The 23,078-nt window shown below is 53.3% G+C and overlaps 8 protein-coding genes across 8 annotated transcripts; 4 read left to right on the top strand and 4 right to left on the bottom strand.

Annotated features, from left to right (window-relative positions):
• Positions 1-682: 682 nt before the first annotated feature.
• On the top strand, positions 683-1,436 carry CCOS01_07939 (uncharacterized protein; the record flags this gene model as incomplete). The annotated part of the gene is made up of 2 exons (XM_060456102.1): positions 683-809; positions 874-1,436. 2 exons carry the CDS (start codon positions 683-685, stop codon positions 1,434-1,436), a joined length of 690 nt encoding a protein of 229 aa, XP_060313994.1.
• Positions 1,437-4,150: 2,714 nt separating this feature from the next.
• Positions 4,151-4,789, top strand: CCOS01_07938 (uncharacterized protein; the record flags this gene model as incomplete). The annotated part of the gene is made up of 3 exons (XM_060456101.1): positions 4,151-4,166; positions 4,227-4,506; positions 4,600-4,789. 3 exons carry the CDS (start codon positions 4,151-4,153, stop codon positions 4,787-4,789), a joined length of 486 nt encoding a protein of 161 aa, XP_060313993.1.
• A 2,310-nt stretch (positions 4,790-7,099) lies between these two features.
• Positions 7,100-7,746, bottom strand: CCOS01_07937 (shwachman-Bodian-Diamond syndrome protein; the record flags this gene model as incomplete). Its single annotated transcript, XM_060456100.1, has 3 exons — positions 7,100-7,156; positions 7,216-7,339; positions 7,583-7,746. 3 exons carry the CDS (start codon positions 7,744-7,746, stop codon positions 7,100-7,102), a joined length of 345 nt encoding a protein of 114 aa, XP_060313992.1.
• Positions 7,747-8,879: 1,133 nt separating this feature from the next.
• Positions 8,880-12,126, bottom strand: CCOS01_07936 (RhoGEF domain-containing protein; the record flags this gene model as incomplete). Its single annotated transcript, XM_060456099.1, has 7 exons — positions 8,880-9,784; positions 9,838-10,059; positions 10,112-10,346; positions 10,399-10,617; positions 10,669-10,869; positions 10,929-11,249; positions 11,311-12,126. The coding sequence occupies 7 exons, from the start codon at positions 12,124-12,126 to the stop codon at positions 8,880-8,882; spliced, it is 2,919 nt and encodes a 972-aa protein (XP_060313991.1).
• A 2,137-nt stretch (positions 12,127-14,263) lies between these two features.
• Positions 14,264-17,443, top strand: CCOS01_07935 (calcium-translocating P-type ATPase; the record flags this gene model as incomplete). Its single annotated transcript, XM_060456098.1, has 4 exons — positions 14,264-14,381; positions 14,445-14,602; positions 14,671-17,294; positions 17,353-17,443. The coding sequence occupies 4 exons, from the start codon at positions 14,264-14,266 to the stop codon at positions 17,441-17,443; spliced, it is 2,991 nt and encodes a 996-aa protein (XP_060313990.1).
• Positions 17,444-17,727: 284 nt separating this feature from the next.
• On the bottom strand, positions 17,728-18,369 carry CCOS01_07934 (proteasome component PUP3; the record flags this gene model as incomplete). Its single annotated transcript, XM_060456097.1, has 2 exons — positions 17,728-17,871; positions 17,938-18,369. The coding sequence occupies 2 exons, from the start codon at positions 18,367-18,369 to the stop codon at positions 17,728-17,730; spliced, it is 576 nt and encodes a 191-aa protein (XP_060313989.1).
• A 1,086-nt stretch (positions 18,370-19,455) lies between these two features.
• Positions 19,456-21,018, top strand: CCOS01_07933 (UBX domain-containing protein; the record flags this gene model as incomplete). The annotated part of the gene is made up of 2 exons (XM_060456096.1): positions 19,456-19,589; positions 19,647-21,018. 2 exons carry the CDS (start codon positions 19,456-19,458, stop codon positions 21,016-21,018), a joined length of 1,506 nt encoding a protein of 501 aa, XP_060313988.1.
• A 426-nt stretch (positions 21,019-21,444) lies between these two features.
• On the bottom strand, positions 21,445-22,208 carry CCOS01_07932 (ribosomal protein L36e; the record flags this gene model as incomplete). Its single annotated transcript, XM_060456095.1, has 3 exons — positions 21,445-21,607; positions 21,725-21,825; positions 22,152-22,208. The coding sequence occupies 3 exons, from the start codon at positions 22,206-22,208 to the stop codon at positions 21,445-21,447; spliced, it is 321 nt and encodes a 106-aa protein (XP_060313987.1).
• Between the last annotated feature and the right edge of the window lie 870 nt (positions 22,209-23,078).

The following is a 23,078-nucleotide window of genomic DNA, read 5'->3' as shown; positions in this document are numbered from 1 at the left end:
GCCAAAGCTTTAGTGTCCCGAACGGTCGATCGGAGCTGTCACCATCGACCCTCGGGCACTTGCCGCAGAAAGCTGACGATGCCAGCCAACGTGCCAGTTTTATCTCGGCGCTTTGAGAACAACGGCTTTACATCCCAAAAGGATCATCTGAAGAGTCAGAGACGCTCGGTCTTGTTGCACCGATGACGGGGTAAGCCAGCAAGACGCCCAGGCTTGAGCATCGTTGGTAGCAGGAGCAAAGCCGCCCCCAGACCGCAAGCTTATGCCCTCCTCCTTCACGGCTTTAAGGTTCTATCGACATGGGTTGCTTGACAGCTTCTGATGGCAACGTCACAGTCCCTGGTGTGGTCTGTTCTCAGTCTGAAGTGCAGCGTTCATCCTCAAGGCTTCGAGTCGTCTGTTGATCGGGTCAAGAGGACGTCGACTCGACTGAGCAGGGGCCTGCTCCGTGAGACGGGAGGCGTTGAGGAGGCAGGCGTTCATGCGCTTTAGAGGTTTGCTGGATAAGACAACACCACCGTCTTTTCTCGGTTGTCTTCCGCACCCCATCAAGGCTTCGTTCGCTTTAGCAACTAATCTTTTCGAAAATGGCAGCAGGGCTATAGAACTAAGTATACCATATGGCATGTCGGTCGATCGGCGAAAGAAGTCATGAAAGCTGCAGTCGTCGGATTATCGATTGATGATTCTCCATCAGCTGCTGCGCCGTACACTAGTCCCCGTCATCGTGGGTTTGGGACTTTGGACAACGGTGAAGAGCGTGCCCGCTGTGGAGTATGCGACGGGCCCCAAATGCAGACGAGCAGGGGGTATGAGAGAGAAAAAGAAAGAAAAGCCCGATCCTTGTCAATATCTTCCATGTGGCATGCCCAGCTTTTGCCAACCTCCAGCCAGGAAGGGACTTTCTTGAGGGGCAACGGGACCGGGGTCTGTTGTCCATGGTTGCGTTGCGGTCCAAAGGTGGACAGGGGTGGTTTCGTGGTGGTGGTGGTGGAGTACAGGGTTCGGTGATGGTCGAGACGGTGACTGCGACCGGGCAACGAGCAGCCGTCCCATCTTCTCAAACCAGCTGTGCCTCAGCACAGCCATTCTGGAACTTGCGTGTGTCTGAGGCGGTTTTGATCAGCCGTCTCAGAGTTTTGCAGAGGATCAGATGGCATGAACTCAGCGTGGGAGCTGGGAATTTCTGGATGGAATGGGCAGTTTGCACAATGGGAAAAATCTTCTTGTGGTCTGAAGTTCGGGGTGGCCTGGGCTGTGTCGTGTCGTCTTGTCGAGTCGAGTGGGTGCGCGATCTCTGTTACGCTTTCGACGCCATCTGGAAGATCAAAAGAGTTTGTGCGACAGGCGAGTGCGGACGAAGCGAAGAGGGTGTAGAGAGACGTACCCTTCAACTCTTACCTAAGCACATCAGGTTCTTTCCCCTGCTTGTGTGAGAACCTGACAAGCCTGACTAGGAAGGAAGAGACCACGATCATTCGGACCGCGATGCTTTTCTTAGGTACTCACCTTCCTGCTGCTGTACCGATACCAAGGCGTAATGGAAGGCAAGAACAGCTCAGAAACAGGCAAAGGCGGGTATTGTTTCTTTTGGCCTGTTTATCCTCCCGCTCGACTTGCCTATCGTAGATTTTTCTGCATTCTCATTTGCTGAAATGGCCGAAGCTAGATTAATTAAATCGACCACTGGCCCGTAAATCATCGACGTCTCCTCCCAAAGTGGTACATGAGCTCGCTGGAGGCTGGGGTCTTACAGGGCACTTGCTCACTGTCTGCTGTAGTGTAAGGCAATTGCTTCCCCTCTCTGCTGAGTTGAGGTAAAGTGCGCTGTGCTGTCCATCTTCTGTGCGTGAGGTGGCTGACCAGGAGGAGGGTTCATGAGGCGATACCTACGAGAGCAGAGCTGGGACGACAGAAAAGACAGGAAAGATACTTGATTTTGTGGTGCTCTCCCAGTGAGAATTCAGGTAGCCATCTCGTCCTTTCCTTCTGGTCCCAAGTACTGAGGAGGGATGCGATGATCTGACGGCACACCAGACGGCCCCAGTCTCACCCCTGGTCCCTTGGCAGGTGCGCTCCACTCTCCGCCTGCCAGAGGAGAAGCAGCAAGGGGTCTTATTGGCCTGAGCTCATTCTCTAACCGCCCACGGCTTGTGCGTACGGGCCCAATCACGTCGATGCGTTAACCACCTCTGTCACTCGACCCTTTCCCAAGCCCCTCCGACCTCGTCAACTCGCTCAATCCGTATTGCACACCAAAACTTCCATAGTCCATACCTACCTCACTGATATTCTCTCATTACTTGTTCGAGCCATTCACGCACACCGATCCTCAAGTCGCCTAGCCCCGCGCCTCGCCACGTCCTCCACTACCTATATTGCTTGCAGGAAACAATGTCCCTCAACTCTCTCACCGTGCCTTGGCCTCGCGCACCCATCCCGGGCAACATTGCATCCGTACCCGCTCGCCTACATCCTTCACCCAAGCATATCCCCCATCATGCAGTCAAGTGACGGCTTCAACCTACTTGGGGCCCTGGCTGAGCTACCTCTAGTGTCTAGTCGCCCTTCTCCAATACCTGTGTGACCACTTCCAACTGGTTCTCGACTGAGATTCCATGACCGGCCATGGCCGTGGCTGGGTCGGGCGGGTATGGTAGCGCCGTAACGCTGCCATGCCAGACGGACGTATGATGCCGCTCTCTGCGCCGCTTTCTGCACTGCACTTCTTTCTTGCATCCAATCCCGCCTAGATGGACCGACTAGATCACTCTACCCCGGTTTTCTCATCCGACCAGACTCCCAAAAGCTGGCGTTTCTTAAAACTCGTCTACCTCCATCTTTCGCGTGTGCGACCAGCCATCGTTTCTGTCCCTCTTCCACCTCCTTGCTTCACCAGTGTCCCTGACAGCCGTCCTGTCTGATCATCAAACAACCTTCATGCGACGGGGGCGATAGAGCACAGATCCCTGACGAACATCACGTACCAAATACTCCACCACAACGCTTCACCATCCCGACTACTGCCTCATACCCCGTACCTCACCACGGTCTCCCGGCACTAGGAGAATAACTCCCACAGAGCCTCAACGCAAAGAGCTTCAGCCTTCAGATCCTACGATATCCTGGTCCACGAGCATCACACACCACGCCGTCACTGCTGTCCACATTTCCTGCAACACTGACCATCACTACCTCCACCAACACCACCACCAACATCATCACCAACGCCAACCTGACCCCTGGCTTCGCCTCTTAGTTCTGCTGGCTGGTCTATAGCAGAACCAAGACCCCTCGCGCAACAAGAAACGTCTCAATGCCGCTCGGATGCCCGCTGTCATCATAGATCAGATTGCTCGTACCTGGCTCTCTAGAGAACTCGCTCCAGCATCGAGCCAGAAACACCCGACACTGATACCCTGCCCAGCAAGCTAGCCCGGGGGCCATTCTGATACAAGCCTCAACCAGCTTTTCTGTGCGGCTCGGCGTCTTGCCCACTGGGCTGGACCAAGCCCACATCGTCCTCCACCTCTCACACAGCCAGGCACACACCAGTATCCGCCCACCCTGGTCTGGGTCTGCCACCTTCAGTCCAAGTCGTCTCATCCATCCCGACTCTCTCGTCTCAATATAGATCTGTCGTCCTCCCCCGCCTCATTGATCGGTTGACACTTCTGGTCCTTCCTCTTGACCTTCTCTTCTTTCCTCGCCAGCGCTGCGCACTTGCCTGTCGATATCCTTCTTTTAATATCGACACTCTTCGGTTCGAACGCCTTCACTTCTTTCTTCAACCCGCAGGTCCGGTACCTATTCCTTTCCTTTCGCCGTTGCACGGTTTGCCTTTCGACCTAGTCGCCTTTTACACCACTACCCGTTTTATTCCACGAGAGGGCTCCGATCTCGACGACCGCTTCCTTCGTTCCTTTCATTCACTGGTTCAACGGGTTTATTTGGGAAAAGAGGACGGACACAGCAGGGTCGCAATACAGGTTACCAACGCCACAGGCAAAAAGAGGGATCAAAGATTTCACAATACAACTGAGCAATCAGAAAGAGAGAGGAAAAGAAGGCTCCACGAAAAGTCAACAACATTATTTAATCGAGAAAGATGGGTCGTCTTATTAAGAACCATTGGGCTCGGCTCATCGTTATGAGCGCGGCAGCTTGTAAGTTGGATCTCTCTCATGAGGGCCAAAGCACCTTCAATACTAACCTTTTGCGAACAGACCAGTTTGCCGCTGCTCTCGAGGGCTTCTTCTGGCCCAAGATCTTTTGGGACTTCTTGACCAAAACGCTGGACCCAGCTGTCAAGCCCGTGCCGGTGTTACAAATTATCAATCTCCTCATGGCGCTGTTCATGGTGGCCCTGGAGTGGCCTTTAGGATTCATCGCCGGCTCGGCAATCCACCGCAGTCTCGAGTTCCGCCTCATCATCCTCCCTCTCACCACCCTCGCCGCCGCCCTCATCTACCAGGGCACCAACTCTGCTCTTTACTACATTGTCGGGTTGGTTGTTTACTTTTGGGCTTACAGCGAAGGAGAGGTACGCTTGCATGAAATTCATACCTCATTATACATTTTACTGACTTTTGTATCCAGATCATTTGTGCTAAGCCCTGGACCCTTCCCCAAAGAGGCCGCAATGGCTCTCGCGTATAGACTGCACTCGCCCCTTCTTAGCGGCGGTTACAATCGTCTCGACCTCGCACGGTACACTCATCTACCTGTCAGAGAGACTCCCGTATACCCCATGGCGAGCAAGTCCAAGCAAACTCGGGAGAATCGATGAGACCTCACCGTTCTTTCCCTGAGCTATCATGACAACTTGTTTACTACTTTTTCCTTTCACGTTTATAACGATCCCAATCGATATCACGGCATCCAGCATCGGCGTTCTTCCTGACGATAAAGGGTTACATGATTATTCCTCAACTCTCGGTTACAGCGGCTCGATAACGGTATAACCTTATTCAGCCTTTTTCCTCTTCAAGTCATCTCAGCGTGGGCATACTTTCTCGTGGCAGTTGTGGTGGTGGTGTGGGTGGGTGGATGCGGTCGTCGTTCGTCCTGTTTCGTATCGGCTTACCATGGACTTACACACAGTGGGTGGCGCGTTGACCGGGGCATGGGTCAGTTGGGGGCAGCCGCAGGACCAGAGACAGGAGACTCCTTGGCACCTCGCTTTGGAGCATGCAACCTCCCATGTTCTGGAGGGTGGATTGTATCATCCCGAAGCTCGGCTCAAAAATATATCGGGATGAGGGGATTCTGGTTCTCGGGGGATGGGATGAGAAGAGAGCGAGAGAGAGCGGACGCTGGAGAGAGAGATTCTGCCAGGAATAGCCGCCGCCCAAGAAAAACGCTGTCAAGAGACGTGGCCTTGGTCCATAGAGACCGAAGCAACCAATGCTACACCTAATATCAAGACAAGAAATTTCCAATGAAAAAAATTAACCAGATCCAAGAATGAGTCCCAAAACATGAGCCCTCTAATTGTAATTTGTCCCCCATCATCATCAACTGACACGATGTGACGGCAATCTCGGCAAACAAGCTTAACGCCCGGTGACATATGGCATACCACGACATGGGGTTCATCCCTCTCAGATTACCTCTCGGGACTGACCAATTCAGAAAAAAAGGTCAAGAGAAAGATTTTCAAAAAAGAGTTGCCGTTGATCCGTAATGGTCTCGTGAGCTCTTGGCGCCTTCTTCTGTTCTCTCTTTCGCACTTTGACTTTTTCCTTCGCAGCCAAGGGAACCGATGGTTTACGGGAGCGTCAAGGTTTCTTTCTTCGACTTCTTTTTTTTTTTTTTTTTTTTTTTTTTGCTTTCCATCGAACCTTCATTCTCACCTGAAAAAGGGGTGTGTGTAGATGACCTCAAAGTATGTAATCAGTGACACCACACGCACACACGCACACACACACACACACACACACACACACACATACACACATACACACATACAGCACATACAACGTCCCCCCGACGACAAAAAAAGAGAAAAATAACCCCTTTCAGAATTTGAGGCGCGTGGAGGCAACAGCGACAGGCGAGGAGGGGGCGGCTACGCAGGGGTCGGGGGGGCCAAGGCACCGCAGCGGCTCCCCGAAACACTTTAGAAACGGGCGCGCACCACATCACGAGTCCACGAGAGAGGGAGAAGAAAAAACCCACGACCCAACAGGAACCAACGACGCAAGGTCCAGCACGATCAACAACACGGCTGAACAAGCTAACGGGGGGGCCGCCGTCGCTGGCCCCCAAACGACTCGTATCTCCACTTTTCGGACAGCCTTGCACATATTCGAATACATTAAAACCATCTTTATATAGACCAGGCGTCCTGCCCGTTCCTGGCGGCTCAATTTACATGAAGTAAGCCTGACCAAGCAGTCGGAAAGAGCTTACTTTGATCAATCGCCCGGTCGGTCAACCATATCGCGAAAGCTTGCTCTATAGCCAGTCGACCCGATCAGTTTTCGGATCTGACGGCATGACTGACTTACTACCCAAGCTTCTTACATTTCGTGTACTGCGAAGATTTTCTGCACTCTTACTACTTGCACCGCAAATGGATCAAACACCCCTTAAATGTGCATACGTCAAAATCATTCATAATCATCGGGTGCAGACAAGGACAAAATCGATGGAGAGAAGTCATGTGCTCATGTTCAGCTATTCGCTAAGTAAACCCATGCAATCGACCCCATGCTTGACCATGGCGTCGATGTTGAACCCTTGTCGGGCTCGAAGGAGATTTTTTAAGGTTATCACACCTTGTACATCATCCTCCGTTGCATGTAAATTGGTTGATGGGAACGCGATTAATGTTCCCCTTCAAGACATCTTCTTTCGGATTGTCATTGTTAGGCGTGCTCCGTCGAGCGTAATGCCTCGCTGCCATCGCTGCACACACCACCTCAACGCCTCAAAACAGAAACGCCCGCCTTTGACCGCAGCTACGTCGAGCGCCAGGGAATCGTCGGTTTCGGCTCACATTGGGCCGCAACCTTCTGTAAGATGTTGGCCGAGCTGATGCGACAATGCCGCCCCTCACGTCTAGCCTCACGCGACTGCGGGAGTTGGAAGACCTCTAGTGGGCAACCATGCCGCCCTGGGAATCGTTCTTGGGACCCTGGCGGTCGGGGAACTGTTGATATCATTGTCAGTGAATTGCACTTGAGGTGGTGTGTCCAACGTATGACTGACCTCAATGTTCTGGGTGTCACCCTTCTCAAGAATTTGCTTGATCACTTCATCATCGACGCTGGTACCAAACTCGTTCTCGAGTGTGGACTTGGAAGCGGCATCGTACTGGCCCTGTGCACCTTGCCTAATTCATTGAGTTAGCCGCTGTGTGTAATGTGTGGAAATGCGGGGTAGGCCAAGTAGGTGTCGGTAGCATGTTGGGAAGCAAACAATTGGAGGCCCGAACGCTCCCCCGCCCTGCCATAGGCCGAAGCCATTGCAACGGCAGACCTCGTATCCAATTGGGCCAAAGATGGTGAATAGACAACCAGATAAAGCACTGGTGATGGAAAGGAAGAGGTAGGAAGAAGGTAAAGTTGCAACTTACTTGTGCGTGACGAAGATCTTGTATGAGGAAATGAAGTGTGCCAGAGGAACAGACTTGTCGGTCTTCCACTTCTTGTAGAGCTCGGGGTCCTCAACGAAGATGATGAAGTCGTCCTCCTGGCCCTTGAAGTGGACCTTAGTCTGGGAAGCCTCGCCGCGAACCATTTTGACTGTTGTAGTGGTGGTGGTGGTGGTGGTGTGTAGGAGTGTAGTGTGTTTTGGTAAGTGATTGAATGATGAACTCTCGATGGAGGTCTTGTGAATGTGATAGGAATGTGCGTGTAAGACGAAATGTCGTCGGGTATCTCAGGATGTTTGTGTTTGGTTGATTGATCTGAAGAGGAGAAGACAGATGGGAGCTCAAGGTATGCCGCAGCCTTTTAATATGAGGAAAAGCTGAAGAGGGGGAGGAGCTTCCCCCAGCTACGCTACGAGGAGAGGGCGGGAGCTGGGAAGCTCGTGATTTGGAAGGTACGTCATAGGTGCGGGAACACGCGACTGCCTTTCATCACTGCCCCGCCATTGGGGAGCTTGCCCAGGCAGGGAGCGGGGCAGCTATGTGCTCCGTGCATCGCCCAGCTGGTCCAGGCACGTCGCCAAACTCGCCCATTAGGTACCGGGAACTCTGAGCGTTCCTGCATCGCACCACTGTAGTACGTCACCGCTAATCTCAGACCAAGGAAAGTAGGCCAAAGGGGTGTTTACACGTCGCGACAACTTGCGGCTGGAATGATCCAGATGGGGAAGGAAACGTTTGGCACAAAGTACGGAGTACCTACCTTACTTATTGTGTACCTTGCCATGCCCTTTTTCACAGCGCAAACTGAACCGCCCTCGATATCCCGAGGTACCTTACATCAATGCAAGTCACCTCACTGGCCAGGGCAGCTTGCTATGGTGGGGCTCACTACGGGAGCTCAACATCCACTTTCCCAAGAAGGTCCAAACATGGAGACGGACGTCCGCAGAAAGAGGCATTACCAGGAGTCAAGCCTCACGATGGCATCACTGACATCATCTGGTGTAACTTTGAGACTGCGTAACTTATTGCGGTGGGTAATGAGCAATTTAACGCAGGGGTATCATTATACTCTCGTCAACTCGATGACAAAAACAATCAGAACTAAGAATACCTCCATATAAACTCAGTGCTTTTCCCCTCTTCAGAGTTTCTCAATGAATATAGCCAATAGGCGTAACATAGTGACGTGCACCTCCATCTTTCGCATTCAATTCCAGTCAATCTGTCATGATTCATCCATTGAAGCCGACTAAAGGCCAAATGCTGCGGCCGGTCTTTATCGAAAGAAGCTTCGGATGCCCTGGACCAAATCGTCTCTGTTCAATGTGCCAGCCTTGCCCCAGCGCATCGACGCCTTGTGGGACAGTTTGGGCCCTTTTGGTGCTCGATGTTGATGCTCCCGGTAAACACCTTTCTCGGACGGACAGGGTGATTTTCTGTCGGAAATCTGGTCTCGACGCACTCTCGGCAAGTTGTTTCCTGACGCAGTGCGCAAAATGGATGGTCTCGATGTATACGCGTCCCCAGAGTAGATGTGTTCCAGCCGCAATTGTTCGACTGGATCTGCATGAACAAGAATCTTGGCCGGATTCAACATCGGGGTCGCCGGAGCGCTAACCGTGCTTATAACCTCGACATCGTCGTCGATTTTGGGCAAGCGAGTCTTTGCTGTTTCACCAGCTTCGTCATCGAGACCGTGTGCAATATTCGGACTATCCTCTTCGCAAAGCTTGAAGGCATGTCCATGATGCGCGTTTTCTTGCTTCTCTCCCACATTCTCGTCAGGGACGAGCTTCCCCATGCTTGCAACACTGTTGGACCTCTTTGCAAAAGAGCTGGCGATGCTTGCAACGCTGAGCTTCCGCATCATTGTACTAGCAGAACTTCGAACCAAGTGTTCAGAGCGAGATCTACCAGTCATACCGGGGAACGGGAGGATATCTCGGCTCCAGATGTCAGACATGAGAGCTTCAAGTCGAGCTCTCTCGCCTCGTGGAGGTGCCAGAATTGGAATGCGAGGGCTCGTTGTGAGCAGCGATTGCGAGCGATTGATAGATGTAGTGGATGCGGCATCTGAATTGTCTCGCAGAACACTAGTATTCTTCAAAATGACCTGACACAAGGGCGATTTTGGGCCAACTGTGGTGGCGCGATGAATCGATATCCGACGGGCAACAGTGCCTGGGCAGCTGTCAATAACTGGGACCGGAGACTTTTGGGGGAACTGGACAAACCTGGTTTTCTAAACACCGTACCGAGACTCTTCATGTTCAAAGACATTGAGCTGTACAGATTAGGGTCGATCTGCTCTTGCTCTCCCGTTCTGGCAACCGACAACCGGCTTCGCCATTCTTCTTGCTCTCGAGGCGAACAGGCAGTCATGAGTATCTCGTATAGCTGGGAATCGCACTCAAAAACAAGTTTCCATGAGAATGGAGCTGTATGACATTGAAGACCTTGGAATTGTTAGCAGACATACTCGGGCACTCGTATGGAAACGCCACAAACCTCTCCCATTATCCGCCTCCTCGATCTTGATGCTGGCCAGGTTGATACACGCTTGGATAGTGTAGATCTGGTCCACTTTGCTGGCTGAAGCTAGACAAAAGACATTGTGATAGAGGAGACAAGTCATGTACTGTCCTTTTGCGCCGTCTTTTGTTTGCCAGCAAACATGCAGTGCACCGCAAAGCTCAACATGGCCAAAGGACCTGATCCGGTTTTTCGACGCTGCATCGAGTTTCTTCCCAAAGCTGTTAATTTAAATCCGTGAGCGCTTTGTGATACTAACTTACCTGCTCCGGGAAGACCAGTCTGTCTTGAAGAACCCAAGTTCTTTCCAGCGTGGATTTCATTCGCCTGTCGTTCGTCGCTCGATTGATCTCAGCTGTGGCCTCTCGCAGTCGCAAAAGAGCGCTTTCAACCTCCATGTGGGAGTTCGGACAGTCTGCCACAGGTGTGTGCTTCAGAAGTTCGGCAAAAAGCAGAGGATACTTGCAGATCCGCTGGATTGGCTAAAAGTTCATCAGCACCACGTCTGGTCCCGATTGGAGCACATTGCTGACCTTGACAAGGAGATCTCCAATAGTCAGTGACTTCTTTGCCTGGTCGGCATGACTGTTCGCAGAGCCCAACGATGAAGCGAGTGTCTCAATGCCTCTCTGATACGTATCCCATTGCGGCATAGTCCGATGAGCCGAAGCAACATCCTTGATCATCATTTCATACTTTGCGCCGTATTCCTCGTAAATGAAGAAGCGGTTCATCTGCAAAACAGGTCAGCAATGACGCTTAGCCGTGGTGATATGTGGATTCGAGCAATTACCTTTCTACTGAACACCTTTGCTACATCTCCAGCAACCTGTGCTTCAGATATCATACCAGGTACTTCTTGAAGCCAGCTTATGGCCCTGTCGTCGTCTTCTGGCACTGAATCGAGACTCCTCATTCGCTGATGTCCACGGCTAGGGGGCTTTCTGGGCAACGACGGGATCTCCATTTGGGTGTACTCTGAGTCCGGTACAGCGCGGTGCAGCTCGCCCAGTAGCTCTTCATGGAGTTCAACGATATCTGTGAGATTACGGTTGATCGAGGACCTAAGCCCCGGAGGTAGAGTAGGTAGGGAAGCGAGAATTGTAATGTAAACCTATCAAAATCAGTTCTCTCCACGTTCGTGACAATTGCCTTGGACAGCATCGGCGACCTACGTTCATCAGGAAGCGGACGTCCGCAATGTAACCTTCCTCAGTGCTGATGAGTTCCTCCAAGATGCGTCTACGCTGCAAAGCGCGTTCGGTTGCCAACGGGTCAACCTGAGCTGGCCACTCGGCATTACAACTGTCCTCTGAAAATCTAGTCGCGGTGAAAGAACCTCTGCTGCTGCGCTCGGTTTTGGAATAGGCCAGCGAGCGGCGGCTGTTGCGTCGAGGGCGTGTGATAGCACTGCCGCTAGCAAGACTGACACTAGCACTTTTCACCGCAGCGACAAATCCGAATGATGAACCTGATGATGATCTCCTATGGCGAGTCCTCCGAGAAAGTGCTGACCTATCAGCCGAATCTAGGAGCTTCCAGGGTAGGGTACCGTCTCCATTCATAGGCTGTGCTCGCTGCTTGGCGCGTCGATGGAGAGTTTTCATCCATTTGTAGAATGGACCTCGTCTGGAGGACGTGCCAGAGTCCGAATGCTCATGATCGTCGTCGTTGCTGCTATCAACTGATACCCGAGGGAATGGAATGAGATCGTCATGGGAGTCGCCGCTGTTGGGCTCTAAACCTAAAACAGCCATGCTGCTCAAAGTATTCCAAGCCTCGACACCGTTGATGTGCAGACCATCGAGACTGGATGAAAGGTCGACATTTTCAAAGACCTCGTCAGACTTGATGGAATCTTGCTGTGACCCGGGCGATGGGGGATACGATGTGGCGCAATCTGTCTTACGGGTGATCCGGACGGAGCTGGAGCGAGAGCAAGATCCAAGAGATGCAGAGTCTGGTAGTGGTGGTGGTGGTGGCCATGCCATTGCGACGTCCAAGAAAGAGGAGGTAAGACTGGGTTCCAAGACACCAAAAAAAGGAAGCAATAGCGGTTCCAAGAGGATTCAAAACATGATGTATGGTATCAACACCAAGAGATGAACGATGCAAATTTGCTGGGACTGCCAGCTGTGGGAAGCTCGAGAGGGTTGAGGCAGAAGAGGATGATGTCTAGTGGACGGCGTGGGATTGCTTAGTCCAGGCACGGGAGGAAAGCCAGCGTGGGTCACTAGAACGAAGGAGGGAAGGAGGATTTCGAGGCCGGAAAGCTCTTTCAAAACGAATGACGAGGAGGGCCCGAGGAAGGAGGAGAGGAGGAGCAGGCACGGCGCTTTAGGCATACACCATAGAATATGTAAGGAAAGCAGACTGTTGGCCGAAGGGACGACTCCGGCCGAACCACGGAGCTGGAACTCAACATTCATCGTTCTTCCTATGCCGGCCTCTACATGCCGACGACGATCAAGCTCTACATACGGTAGCTCAGTTCTCGTGAGAAGTCACGGCGTGGTACGGAGCTGCGGTGGACAGTCGCACCCGGCGAATCTACCAACGAGCCGGTCGGGAGGAATGCAGCTGCGACATGCAGCCTGCCCGCCGGGCCAGAGAACGCGTCTCTAGTGTGCATCGTTGTCGGGTCAAGATCCGTGGATCTTGCGTCTTGGACGCGAATTGGATGCCATCGTAGCACACATTCTGCCGGAAGACGAAGCTGCCGCCGGTTCGGAGTTCCTGCTGAAGCTCGATGCAGACTTTGGTTCAGCATGGTGTGTCCGAGAGTGAAAAACTCAACATTGCGGTGACGGGCCGCGGTCCATCAGCGCCATGAGCGCCATGTCTTGATGCGCGGCGTAGCGAGCGGGAGACAAAGAAACCTCTTCGCCAGTCTAGTGATTTAGTCGTTTATTGATCTGGATCGAACATTTGGTCTCGCCGCCCACCACACGAGTCTCGGTGGCTTGACGGTACGGGTTATCCATATCGCTCGACTCTGAGTGTTTGGCGGGACTGCATGGAAGACGTGATCTCGATACCCCGAGACTCCAAAGTGGGTGTCAGTCGCCTCCATGACCCACGTCTTCGTCCTGCCTTACGCAAGACATGCGGACGATGTGGATGCAATGGTTGCAGGCCGTTTTCCGTACGTTGGCGGCGTTCCTCAACCCTGACTCGGGCTCGGGGCGAGCGCCCCAAGTGGCTCCGGAGCGGCCTAGTGCTGGTCCACTCGAGACGGGGACGGCGGGCCTCAATCGGAACGGGAGCCTTTAGCCAGTCACGTGAACAAGGTGATTATGTCATTACGGGGGACTTCTACCACCCGTGTCACTCAGGCACAGCACGGTACGAAACGCAGGCACACCAGGCACTTCCGATCAATGATCAGTCAGCACTGTAGTCGCACCAGTGTGTAAGCTTATCAGGTCAGCTAGGCGGGTACGTACTCCGTATCGTTTCCAGGCTGCCAGGTTCTTGTCAAAGAGCTCCCCTTTCCCCCTCCACTCTGCCCTACGCTCCGGATTATCGGCTTCCGTATAGTGGTTTTAATTGGTCCCTGCCCCACGTTTGTCTGCGTCGGGGCCGCAGTGGCTGGTCCCCGATATGGACAGATACGGGCCAGTTTGCCAGGGACGCACAGGTGAATTGCTGGGACCTTGGGAGTCTTGTTTCTTGTTACAGGGGCTCCCCCACCAGCGCTAGCCCTAAAAGGACAAGCTCGGGATCTTTCCTCGACGGCCAAAAAAAAAGGTTCCAGAAGGGGCAGCTATCCGTTCCGCACTGTTACTGCTAGGCAAACACTGAACGAACACGTAGAGCGTATTGGAATCCCAGTGGGAGTTCGGCGACGATTTCAGCTTCCTGCCCCACCGCAACGGCAATAAGATACGCTGTCTGTTTGATCGCAACTTTTCCAGCACCTTCTTCTTTTTCTCCTTTACATCCTTAGCCTTTTCTTTCACAAGGTTCGGATCTCGATTTTCCCTTTCTCTCTTCAACACCACTTGAAGAGTTCCTTCGTGTCCACCGTTTCCCCATTCGACAACAGACTCCGACGGCCGCTGCAACTCGGCTAGATAGTGACGGTTCCTCGACAAGACAAGTCCCGCGCGCAGCGCAGCTTTCGCGATGGAGAGCGCATTCGCTTCACCCACCGAAAAGGTCCTCTCAACCCTGGGAGTGAACCCCAAGACCGGCCTTACTGATGATCAAGTCATTGCCTCGCGTACCAAGCATGGCAAGAATGGTAAGTAGCTTTGCGACTCGACCCGAAACCCACGATAGTTTCGTGCTAACAGTCCGTCCACAGTCATCCCCGAAGAACCTCCGACGCCCATCTGGGAGCTCATTCTCGAGCAATTCAAGGACCAACTCGTCATAATCCTCCTCGGCTCTGCCGCTGTTTCTTTCGTTCTGGCGCTCTTCGACAACGAGGAAGGCTGGAGCGCCTTCGTCGACCCAGCTGTGGTACGTAATCTTGGATGCGAATACCCACAATGCCCAGACTTTGCCCGGCTAACAATGCCGATTTCCAGATTCTGACCATTCTCATCCTCAACGCCGTCGTTGGTGTCTCACAAGAGAGCAGCGCCGAGAAAGCCATCGCCGCCCTGCAGGAGTACTCTGCCAACTCTGCCAACGTCATCCGTAACGGCCAAGTCTCCCGTGTCAAGGCTGAGGAGCTCGTCCCCGGTGATGTCGTCTCCGTCCACATTGGTGATCGCATTCCTGCCGACTGCCGTATCATCGCCATCGAGAGCAACAGCTTCAACGTCGACCAGGCTATCTTGACTGGAGAGAGCGAGAGTGTTGGCAAGGACTGCGATCATGTTGTCAAGGATGAGAAGGCTGTGTTGCAAGACCAGACCAACATGTTGTTCTCTGGAACCACTGTTGTTACTGGTCGCGCAAAGGCTGTCGTTGTCTTGACTGGTTCCCAAACCGCTATTGGCGACATCCATGAGAGTATCACCGCCCAGATCTCCGAGCCCACTCCTCTTAAGCAGAAGCTCAACGATTTCGGCGACAGTCTCGCAAAGGTTATCACGGTCATTTGCATCCTCGTCTGGCTCATCAACATCCCTCACTTCAGCGACCCCAGCCACGGATCCTTCACCAAGGGTGCCATCTACTACTTGAAGATCGCCGTGTCTCTCGGTGTTGCTGCTATTCCCGAAGGTCTCGCCGTTGTCATTACTACCTGCTTGGCTCTTGGAACTCGCAAGATGGCTGCAAAGAATGCCGTCGTCAGAAGCTTGCCGTCCGTGGAGACCCTTGGAAGCTGCAGCGTCATTTGCTCCGACAAGACCGGTACCCTCACCACCAACCAGATGAGTGTCAGCAAGCTTGTCTACATCAGCGAGAACGGATCAGACCTCGTTGAGCACGATGTCGAAGGCACCACATTTGCCCCCAAGGGTTCTATCTCTCTCAGAGGCCAGACGGTCACCGATCTTACACGTTCTTCTGCTACTGTCCGCCAGATGACTGAGGTTGCCGCCGTGTGCAACGATTCCAAGCTCGCCTACGATGCGGCCAAGGGTACCTTCTCCAACGTCGGTGAGCCCACTGAGGGCGCTCTGAGAGTTCTTGTTGAGAAGCTTGGACCGTGTGCGCCTTCCAACAGCAACCCCGAGGATTGTCTTCACTACGCTAGCTCTCAGTATGAGAGCCAGCTCCCCCGTCTGTCTACCTATGAATTCTCCAGAGATCGCAAGAGCATGTCCGTCCTTGTTCAGAACGGCCGAGAGAAGAAGCTCCTGGTGAAGGGTGCTCCTGAGTCTGTCCTCGAACGCTGCACCCACACTCTTGTTGGAGCCAACGGAAAGCGCCAGCCCCTGAACAGCAAGCTCGCCGATTTGATCGCCAAGGAAGTTGTTGACTACGGTAACCGTGGTCTCCGTGTCATCGCCCTCGCCAGCGTCGACAACATTGGTGAGAACCCCGCCTTGAAGTCAGCCAAGTCTACCGCACAGTACGCCCAGATTGAGCAGAACATGACCTTCCTCGGATTGGTTGGTATGCTCGATCCTCCTCGTCCGGAAGTTGCCGCTTCCATCCGCCACTGCAAGAACGCCGGCATTCGTGTCATTGTCATAACTGGAGACAACCGCAACACCGCTGAGAGCATTTGCCGACAGATTGGTGTCTTTGACGAATATGAAGACCTCAAGGGCAAGAGTTTCACTGGCAGAGAGTTCGAGAACCTGAGCGACAGCGAGGCAAACGAAGCTGCCAGAAACGCATCCCTCTTCTCCCGTGTCGAGCCCAGCCATAAGTCTAAGCTTGTCGACCTTCTCCAGCAACAGGGAGAGGTCGTCGCCATGACTGGTGATGGTGTCAACGACGCTCCCGCTCTCAAGAAGGCTGATATCGGTGTCGCCATGGGCTCTGGCACCGATGTCTCCAAGCTCGCCGCCGACATGGTTCTCGCCGATGACAACTTTGCTACCATTGAGGTTGCTATTGAGGAGGGTCGTTCCATCTACAACAACACCCAGCAGTTCATCCGCTACCTGATCTCCTCCAACATTGGTGAGGTTGTCTCTATCTTCCTCACTGCCGCTCTCGGTATGCCGGAGGCTTTGATCCCCGTCCAGCTCCTCTGGGTCAACTTGGTCACCGACGGTCTTCCCGCCACCGCTCTTTCGTTCAACCCTCCTGACCACGACATTATGAAGCGCCAGCCCAGAAAGCGCGACGAGCCTCTCATCGGCGGTTGGTTGTTCTTCCGCTACCTGGTTATTGGTACTTACGTTGGTGTTGCGACTGTCGCTGGCTATGCTTGGTGGTTCATGTACAACCCCGAGGGTCCTCAGATCAGCTTCTACCACCTCTCCCGTTTCCACCGCTGCTCTGCAGACTTCCCTGAGATTGGCTGCCAGATGTTCTCCAACAGCTCCGCCAAGTCCGCCTCGACCGTCTCGCTCTCCATTCTGGTTGTCATCGAGATGTTCAACGCCATGAACGCGCTGTCCTCGAGCGAGTCTCTGCTGTCCCTGCCTCTTTGGGCTAACATGAAGCTTGTCTATGCCATTACTCTTTCAATGGCTCTCCACTTCGCCCTGCTCTACACTCCTTTCCTCCAGAACCTGTTCTCCATCCTTCCCTTGAACTGGTTGGAGTGGAAGGCGGTCTTGTACATCAGCGCCCCTGTTATGTAAGTCGACCATCATTCTCGCTCGCTCATCTACTGTTGCTGACTCTGTTCTATCTAGTCTCATTGATGAGGTCCTCAAGGCTATTGAGAGATCGTACTTCAGTCAGAAGAAGGCGATCAAGTCTACCAAGGCAAAGAAGGAGAATTAGATGGTTAGAGGCCAGCCCAAAGCTAGACCATAGATCACTTGTACCATAGTAGTAGCCCTGGCAACATTGCACAGAGCTGTACATAGACCACAGCAGCCAACGTCCAGGCATTAAAGTCACAAATAAGGATGTAAATCAAGGTCATTTGTCTAGTTCATGCAGGCTTCGGCAGCCATCTCATAGTGGATCACGTCCATCTATTGGTACAAGCTAGGTAGAACCCGTCCACTTGTAGCGGTTCTATCAAGTTTTCTCTTCCTCAACACCGAGTTCCTCCGCAAGAATTAGTCTTGTCTGCCCTTGAGCAGTCTCTTGGTGACCTTGTCCTTCTCAATAATGTACACGTGCGCTCCCCATCCGGATAGTGCATCTCGGTCAACGGCGTTCAGGAGCGACTGGGAGATGGTTTCGAAGAGCTCATCAGGGCCCTGTGTGACGTCCACGTTAGTTTCTGCTAGAATTCCTGGATCATTGATTCGCCATATGCCACGTACCAGATCCGGCTCCCATAAGCTCTCGCACATGCCGAACAGCTGTTCAGACGCCGTACCAGAGACGATGAAGTCCTTGGCGAAGTCGATGCAGCCGATGCTGTCGAAGCCGCAGATGAAGGGCTTGCCCGTCTTGGGGTCAAGGCCGGCGACAACGGGGGAGACAAAGTACGGGCCGAAGCGGCGCTCGTAGAGGGAGGAGCTGACGAGGTTGGCGAAGGTGGTCGGGGCGATGTTGCGCTCCTCGCGGAGGCGGTACATGTTGACCTTGTAGCGGAAGAGGTCGCCGACGGTCGTGACGTCGGTGGCGAGGCCGGTGAGACCGAGGAAGACGTCGCCGTACTGGAAGATTTTGGGAAAGTTGTTGGAGACGGTGAGGGCTTGGAGGCCGAGACGGAGATCGCAGGCTATTGCGACACAGTCCTTGCCGACCATTGCGACGCAAGCACCGCCATCTGAGAGGGAGAGGAGGTTAGGAATTGGTGATTCGATAGAGAGAAGATGGGGCCTATATGGGGGTTAAGAGGAAGACAAACTGATGGAGAAGGGAGAGCTCTGGGACTTTGGTTAGCTGGAGGGGGTTTCCTTTTGCATCTCGAGGCTGAGGAGGGGAGGGGGAATGACGGAAGCGCACCATTTCGGGCTCTTAAAGCGAGTGACCGCTGGGTTCTGGTATGGTTTGAGAGATTCTCAAGGTTGTGGTTTTGGCCGTGATTATTTCGTGATGGATCGTAGGGTCGGCCGTGGGGGGCGTCGTCGTCGTAGATGGGGAGTTCGTTTGGTGGTGATGGTGGTGGTTGTAGCTGCAATTGACGTTGAACCGATGCGGAATGCTGAGGTGTAGCGCTACCTGCCTGCTCTTGCTGGGTGCTGGGTGCTACTGCAGGGCAAGGCAAACACGCATGGCGCGGCCGAAGCGGTCGGAAAATCCACGTACAGCAAGCTGGAGCTCGCTGATTGGCCTGAGCTTGGCTTCAGCAGCTTTCAGCGTGGTGGTGCTCGATGATGCACGTCCCACCTCCCCTCCCCGGCCAGGGCCCGGCTCCCGTCGCCTCTGCTGACGGAGCACCCTGACTGCCTGCTTCCCAGCCTTACGTACCTCCCTGAATTACCTGTACCTGAGTAAGACTCATTCACCTTGACGATTCAACTAAGAAAACGATTGTTTACTGTCCGTAGCTTCTTATTTTCTATTATTACCTATACACAAGGTTTTACCCAAGGCCGGCTGAAAACGTCCAGTATACACTTGTCCCGGACATCAGGCCGAACTGGACTTCCTGACATTGTGTTTCGTCGTCCTTCCGCCAACTTCTACGTAACTAATACACCACCACCTGAGCTTGACGCAACGCCCGCCCCCCGCCGAGACTTGAACCCCGCCAACAACATATTGAACACGATACCCCGGATCGGATTTCAATCTCTACCGAACAGCAACTTCACTACGACTGAATACGTCTTTTTGTTGAAAAGAATAAGACACTGCGTTTTCGCCCACGGCTTCTCTCGGTTGCTACGATGTCGCACGTGGTGGTCATCGGCACGGATTTGCGGAGAGCTACTGTCAAGGTCAGCCCAGGCACCTACATGACAGATGTTCTCCAAGAGGCATGCAAGAAGCTCAACGTCTCGAGCGACAAATACCTCTTGAAGTACCTTACTCATCCCTGAAGACCATCCTTCCTCGCAGTAAGCTAACCATCTGCTAGGCATAAGCAGAAGATAGTCGACCTCTCAGTAGTCTGGCGAGTGAGCGGTCTCACCCCCGGCGCCAAACTCGAGCTCGTCCAGAAGTCCAAGACACCATCAGCCGTTTCCGTCGCACTCCAGTTGCCGATGCCCGAAGCCAACTCGGCGCCCAACGGTCGTTTAATCGAGAAACTACCTAGCGACTTTACGATATGGAAGGTACTGCGCCAGTTTGAGAGCGGCGTCGCTGGAAATGGGAAGAACTTCAACATCACAGCACGGGGCGTTGCGCAAACAACAAGCGGAGGCGCGAGTGGAAGCGGTCAGATGTACTACGAGACACCAGTCCTAAACATCATGGGTCGGGAGCTTTCCACGTTTGAGGACTTCCAGAAGACACTGTCGCAACTTGGATACAATTCGGGCAGCGTGCTGATCCGCTTGTCGTTCAAAAAGACGGACCGCACGCTGTTCCAGGCTATGGAGGAAATCAGCCAATTCTTTTCTGAAGTTGAGGCAGAGGAGAAGAAGGCGGCCACTGCTCCAGCTCCGGCGCCCGCCACGGAGGGAACAGAGTCTACAGCAGCTGAAACTGCCATCGAGACGCCAAAGGGCACAACGGCTGGACAGCCAGGCGGCACTCCAACGCAAGGACAAGCAGATCAGGAGGCGCCGGCAGCAGATGCCATGGAGGTTGATGAAGCAGAGCCGACAGACCCTCTGCAGCCTGTCAGCGTCTTCCGGGCACCAAGCGGAACCACTCCCGCGGCAGCCCTTGCAGACGTGCCAGAGGACGACTACGCCCCGACGATTGCCCACGCCCAGCTTCATCAGGCTCGACTCCAGCAGAGCGCGCTCAACAAGAGACTTCCTTCCGACAAAGAGTTGGAGGCGCAAAGACAGGCCGAGGAAGCCCGTCTAGCGGCTGTCACCACAGTTCCGATGAAGGTGCGGTTTCCCGACAACACTTCAGCACAATGGACGTTTGGTCATGAAGCTACAGGGGCGACCCTCCACCAGGGCGTGAGATCTGTCATGGCACACAATACTCAACCCTTCAAGCTGGTCATACCCGGCAGCAAGGTCATGATTAAGGATGATGAGAGCGCAAAGAACCGCTTGATACACGACTACAAGCTCACGCGTAGTGTGTTACTGAGTCTGGTCTGGGATGACAGCGTGCCGGTAGATATCCGCAAGAAGCCCTTCCTCAAGGGTAGCGTCGCTCAAAAGGCTCAGGATGTCACAGTACCGGACATTCCCAAAGGCGACGACACGAATGAGGAGCAGACTGTTGCTTCGTCGTCGAAACCTGAGAAGAGGGAGGGAAGTGGGGATGGCAGCGTTGCGAAGAAACTTCCCAAGTGGCTCAAGCTGCCTGGAAAGAAATAGACGGATCATCTTTTGTACAATGTTGCAGCATTACTCGGCCATCTTCGCATGGCGAGCGTATTCATGGGTTTGGAGTTTCATGGGGCATAGGGTAAACCAGATAGACTATGGTCAAGTCGTCAATCAGAGCCTTCACGAGAGCATATGATCACTCCAGAGCGAACGGAACATGAACAGTGTCAAAGAAAAGAGTCTGAGGCAGCAATGAGTTGTGCTTGAAATTTTGGTATTTGTCGTAAAGGCATCATCATTCCATGATGATACGGGGGAGTCTTCCGTTGATTTGTTTTTAGAAATAGACCACAAACTTTTATGCTGTGACCACGCCCTTGACCCATATAAACCCAGTAGTTTGCCAGTCCAACACAACAGCCCCGTTGCGCCCCATTTTGGTTTTGACGAATTCCTTTCGAAGAAGAAAATCGTTTAGTGACCGACACGGCGGGACTCGGCGATGACGCGGGTCATCTCCTCGACCTTTCTCTTGGCACGGCCGAAGGTGCCGAGCCTCTTCTTGGCGAGCTTACGGGCGCGCTTGTCCTTGGAGTTGCGGAGCAACTCGATAACGCGGCGCTCGTAGGGGGCAAGGCTGTGGAGGAGGGATATGGTTAGCGACTTGTTGTCCGGTTTGGATGTAGATGTGAAGTGCGTCCAGGGCTATATAATGTGGACGGCACATGGAGATGGTGTGTGGATGGAAACTTACCCGGAGACTTCCTTGACGACGTCACGGACGAAAGCGGTGCGCTTGCTCAGGTGGCCCTTGGTGCGGGAGACACGGGGCTTGACGACACGAGCGGTGGTCTTCTATATTTCCGAAACAATCACGACCGGTCAGCGTCCATCTTCTGCAAATAAGGTCCCCTCGTGGGAAGAGAGGTGTTGTGCAGAGATCCTCCACGAGGTGAGACGAAGCGGGTGTGGGGGAGAAGGGACAGTGCCGCCGATTTCCCTTCTTGACAGAAAAGCCCATCCTTCTGTGTGTTCATTCTTCAATGTGTGTATCCATCATCGAATCGTATTTCCATAATCGGAAGTTCGAAGATTTCGTTTCGCAGAATTTCGGAGGGGCTTTTCTCTCAGGTCGGGACGGCGGCGGTGATGGTTGCGGTGGTAGTAATGGTTCGACATACGTGTCCATGGTTGAGACCGGTGATGAGACCGGTCTTGACGGGCGCTTCCTTGGCCATCTTGAATGCTGGATGACGGGTGGGTTGTCGGGTTAGTATTGTCGTGATGGTCGGAGGGGGAAAAGCCAAAAAAGCCATTCGACTACGAAAAAAAAGTTGCAATGGCGGATTGGGAATTTTCGGCGGGTGGGTTTGTGCGGTCACGTGGCTTGGGGCTTGTCAAAGGCTGCAGGTCGTTGGATTTTATGGGGGCTTCTGCGGGCCGGGCTGGGTAAGGTGGTGGAGTCCTTGAGAGAGGTTGGCTGGATTATCACCGATAGGCTCTGATTGGCTTCCATTTCTAGAAGACGAAATACCCCGAGATGTTCTCTATTCTACGGATTAATCTCTTCCCATTGCAACGCCTCGATGAGGCACACGTCTATCGGTACAGAACAGGATGGTTCCCTTACGTGAATGTTTGTCAAGGTAGGCAGCATTGAGGGGAAATAGCAATTGGGAGTTGGTCAAGACAACGTCTTACAAAGATACGGCCGGTAGTGGTGCCCATCATGGGGACGCAAGCCTCAGCACTGGTTTGACGGCTGATTCTCTACGCTTCACTTCCACTTCACTGACTTTCCCATACAACCAGCTCGCCGTGTATCCGTAAGTTACGAAGGTACGGTTCTGGAACCGAAGGCTGCGTCCAAGCTATGTCTAGGTAACTTGACTCACCCATTGCATGCATCTCGTATCTGTACCTGAGCTCAGCCAACACGAGCCAGAGAGGATGCACGCCGGGCCTGATACATTTGTATCTTCTTTCAACGGCCTGGCTAAGCCAGCCAGCCAAAGTGCTCACTCTGGCAGCAGAGCCGCGGATCGGGATCGTCCGTCCAAGCTTTCCTGTTCACTCCATCACTTGTTTCCCTCTTACAGTATGGGGCC

The sequence above is a fragment of the Colletotrichum costaricense genome (assembly GCF_030867565.1).
Source record: "Colletotrichum costaricense strain IMI 309622 chromosome Unknown Scaffold_7.1, whole genome shotgun sequence".
Lineage (NCBI taxonomy): Eukaryota > Fungi > Ascomycota > Sordariomycetes > Glomerellales > Glomerellaceae > Colletotrichum > Colletotrichum costaricense.
Note: the sequence above shows the minus strand (reverse complement) of the source record. Positions and strands in the feature narration are given on the sequence as shown.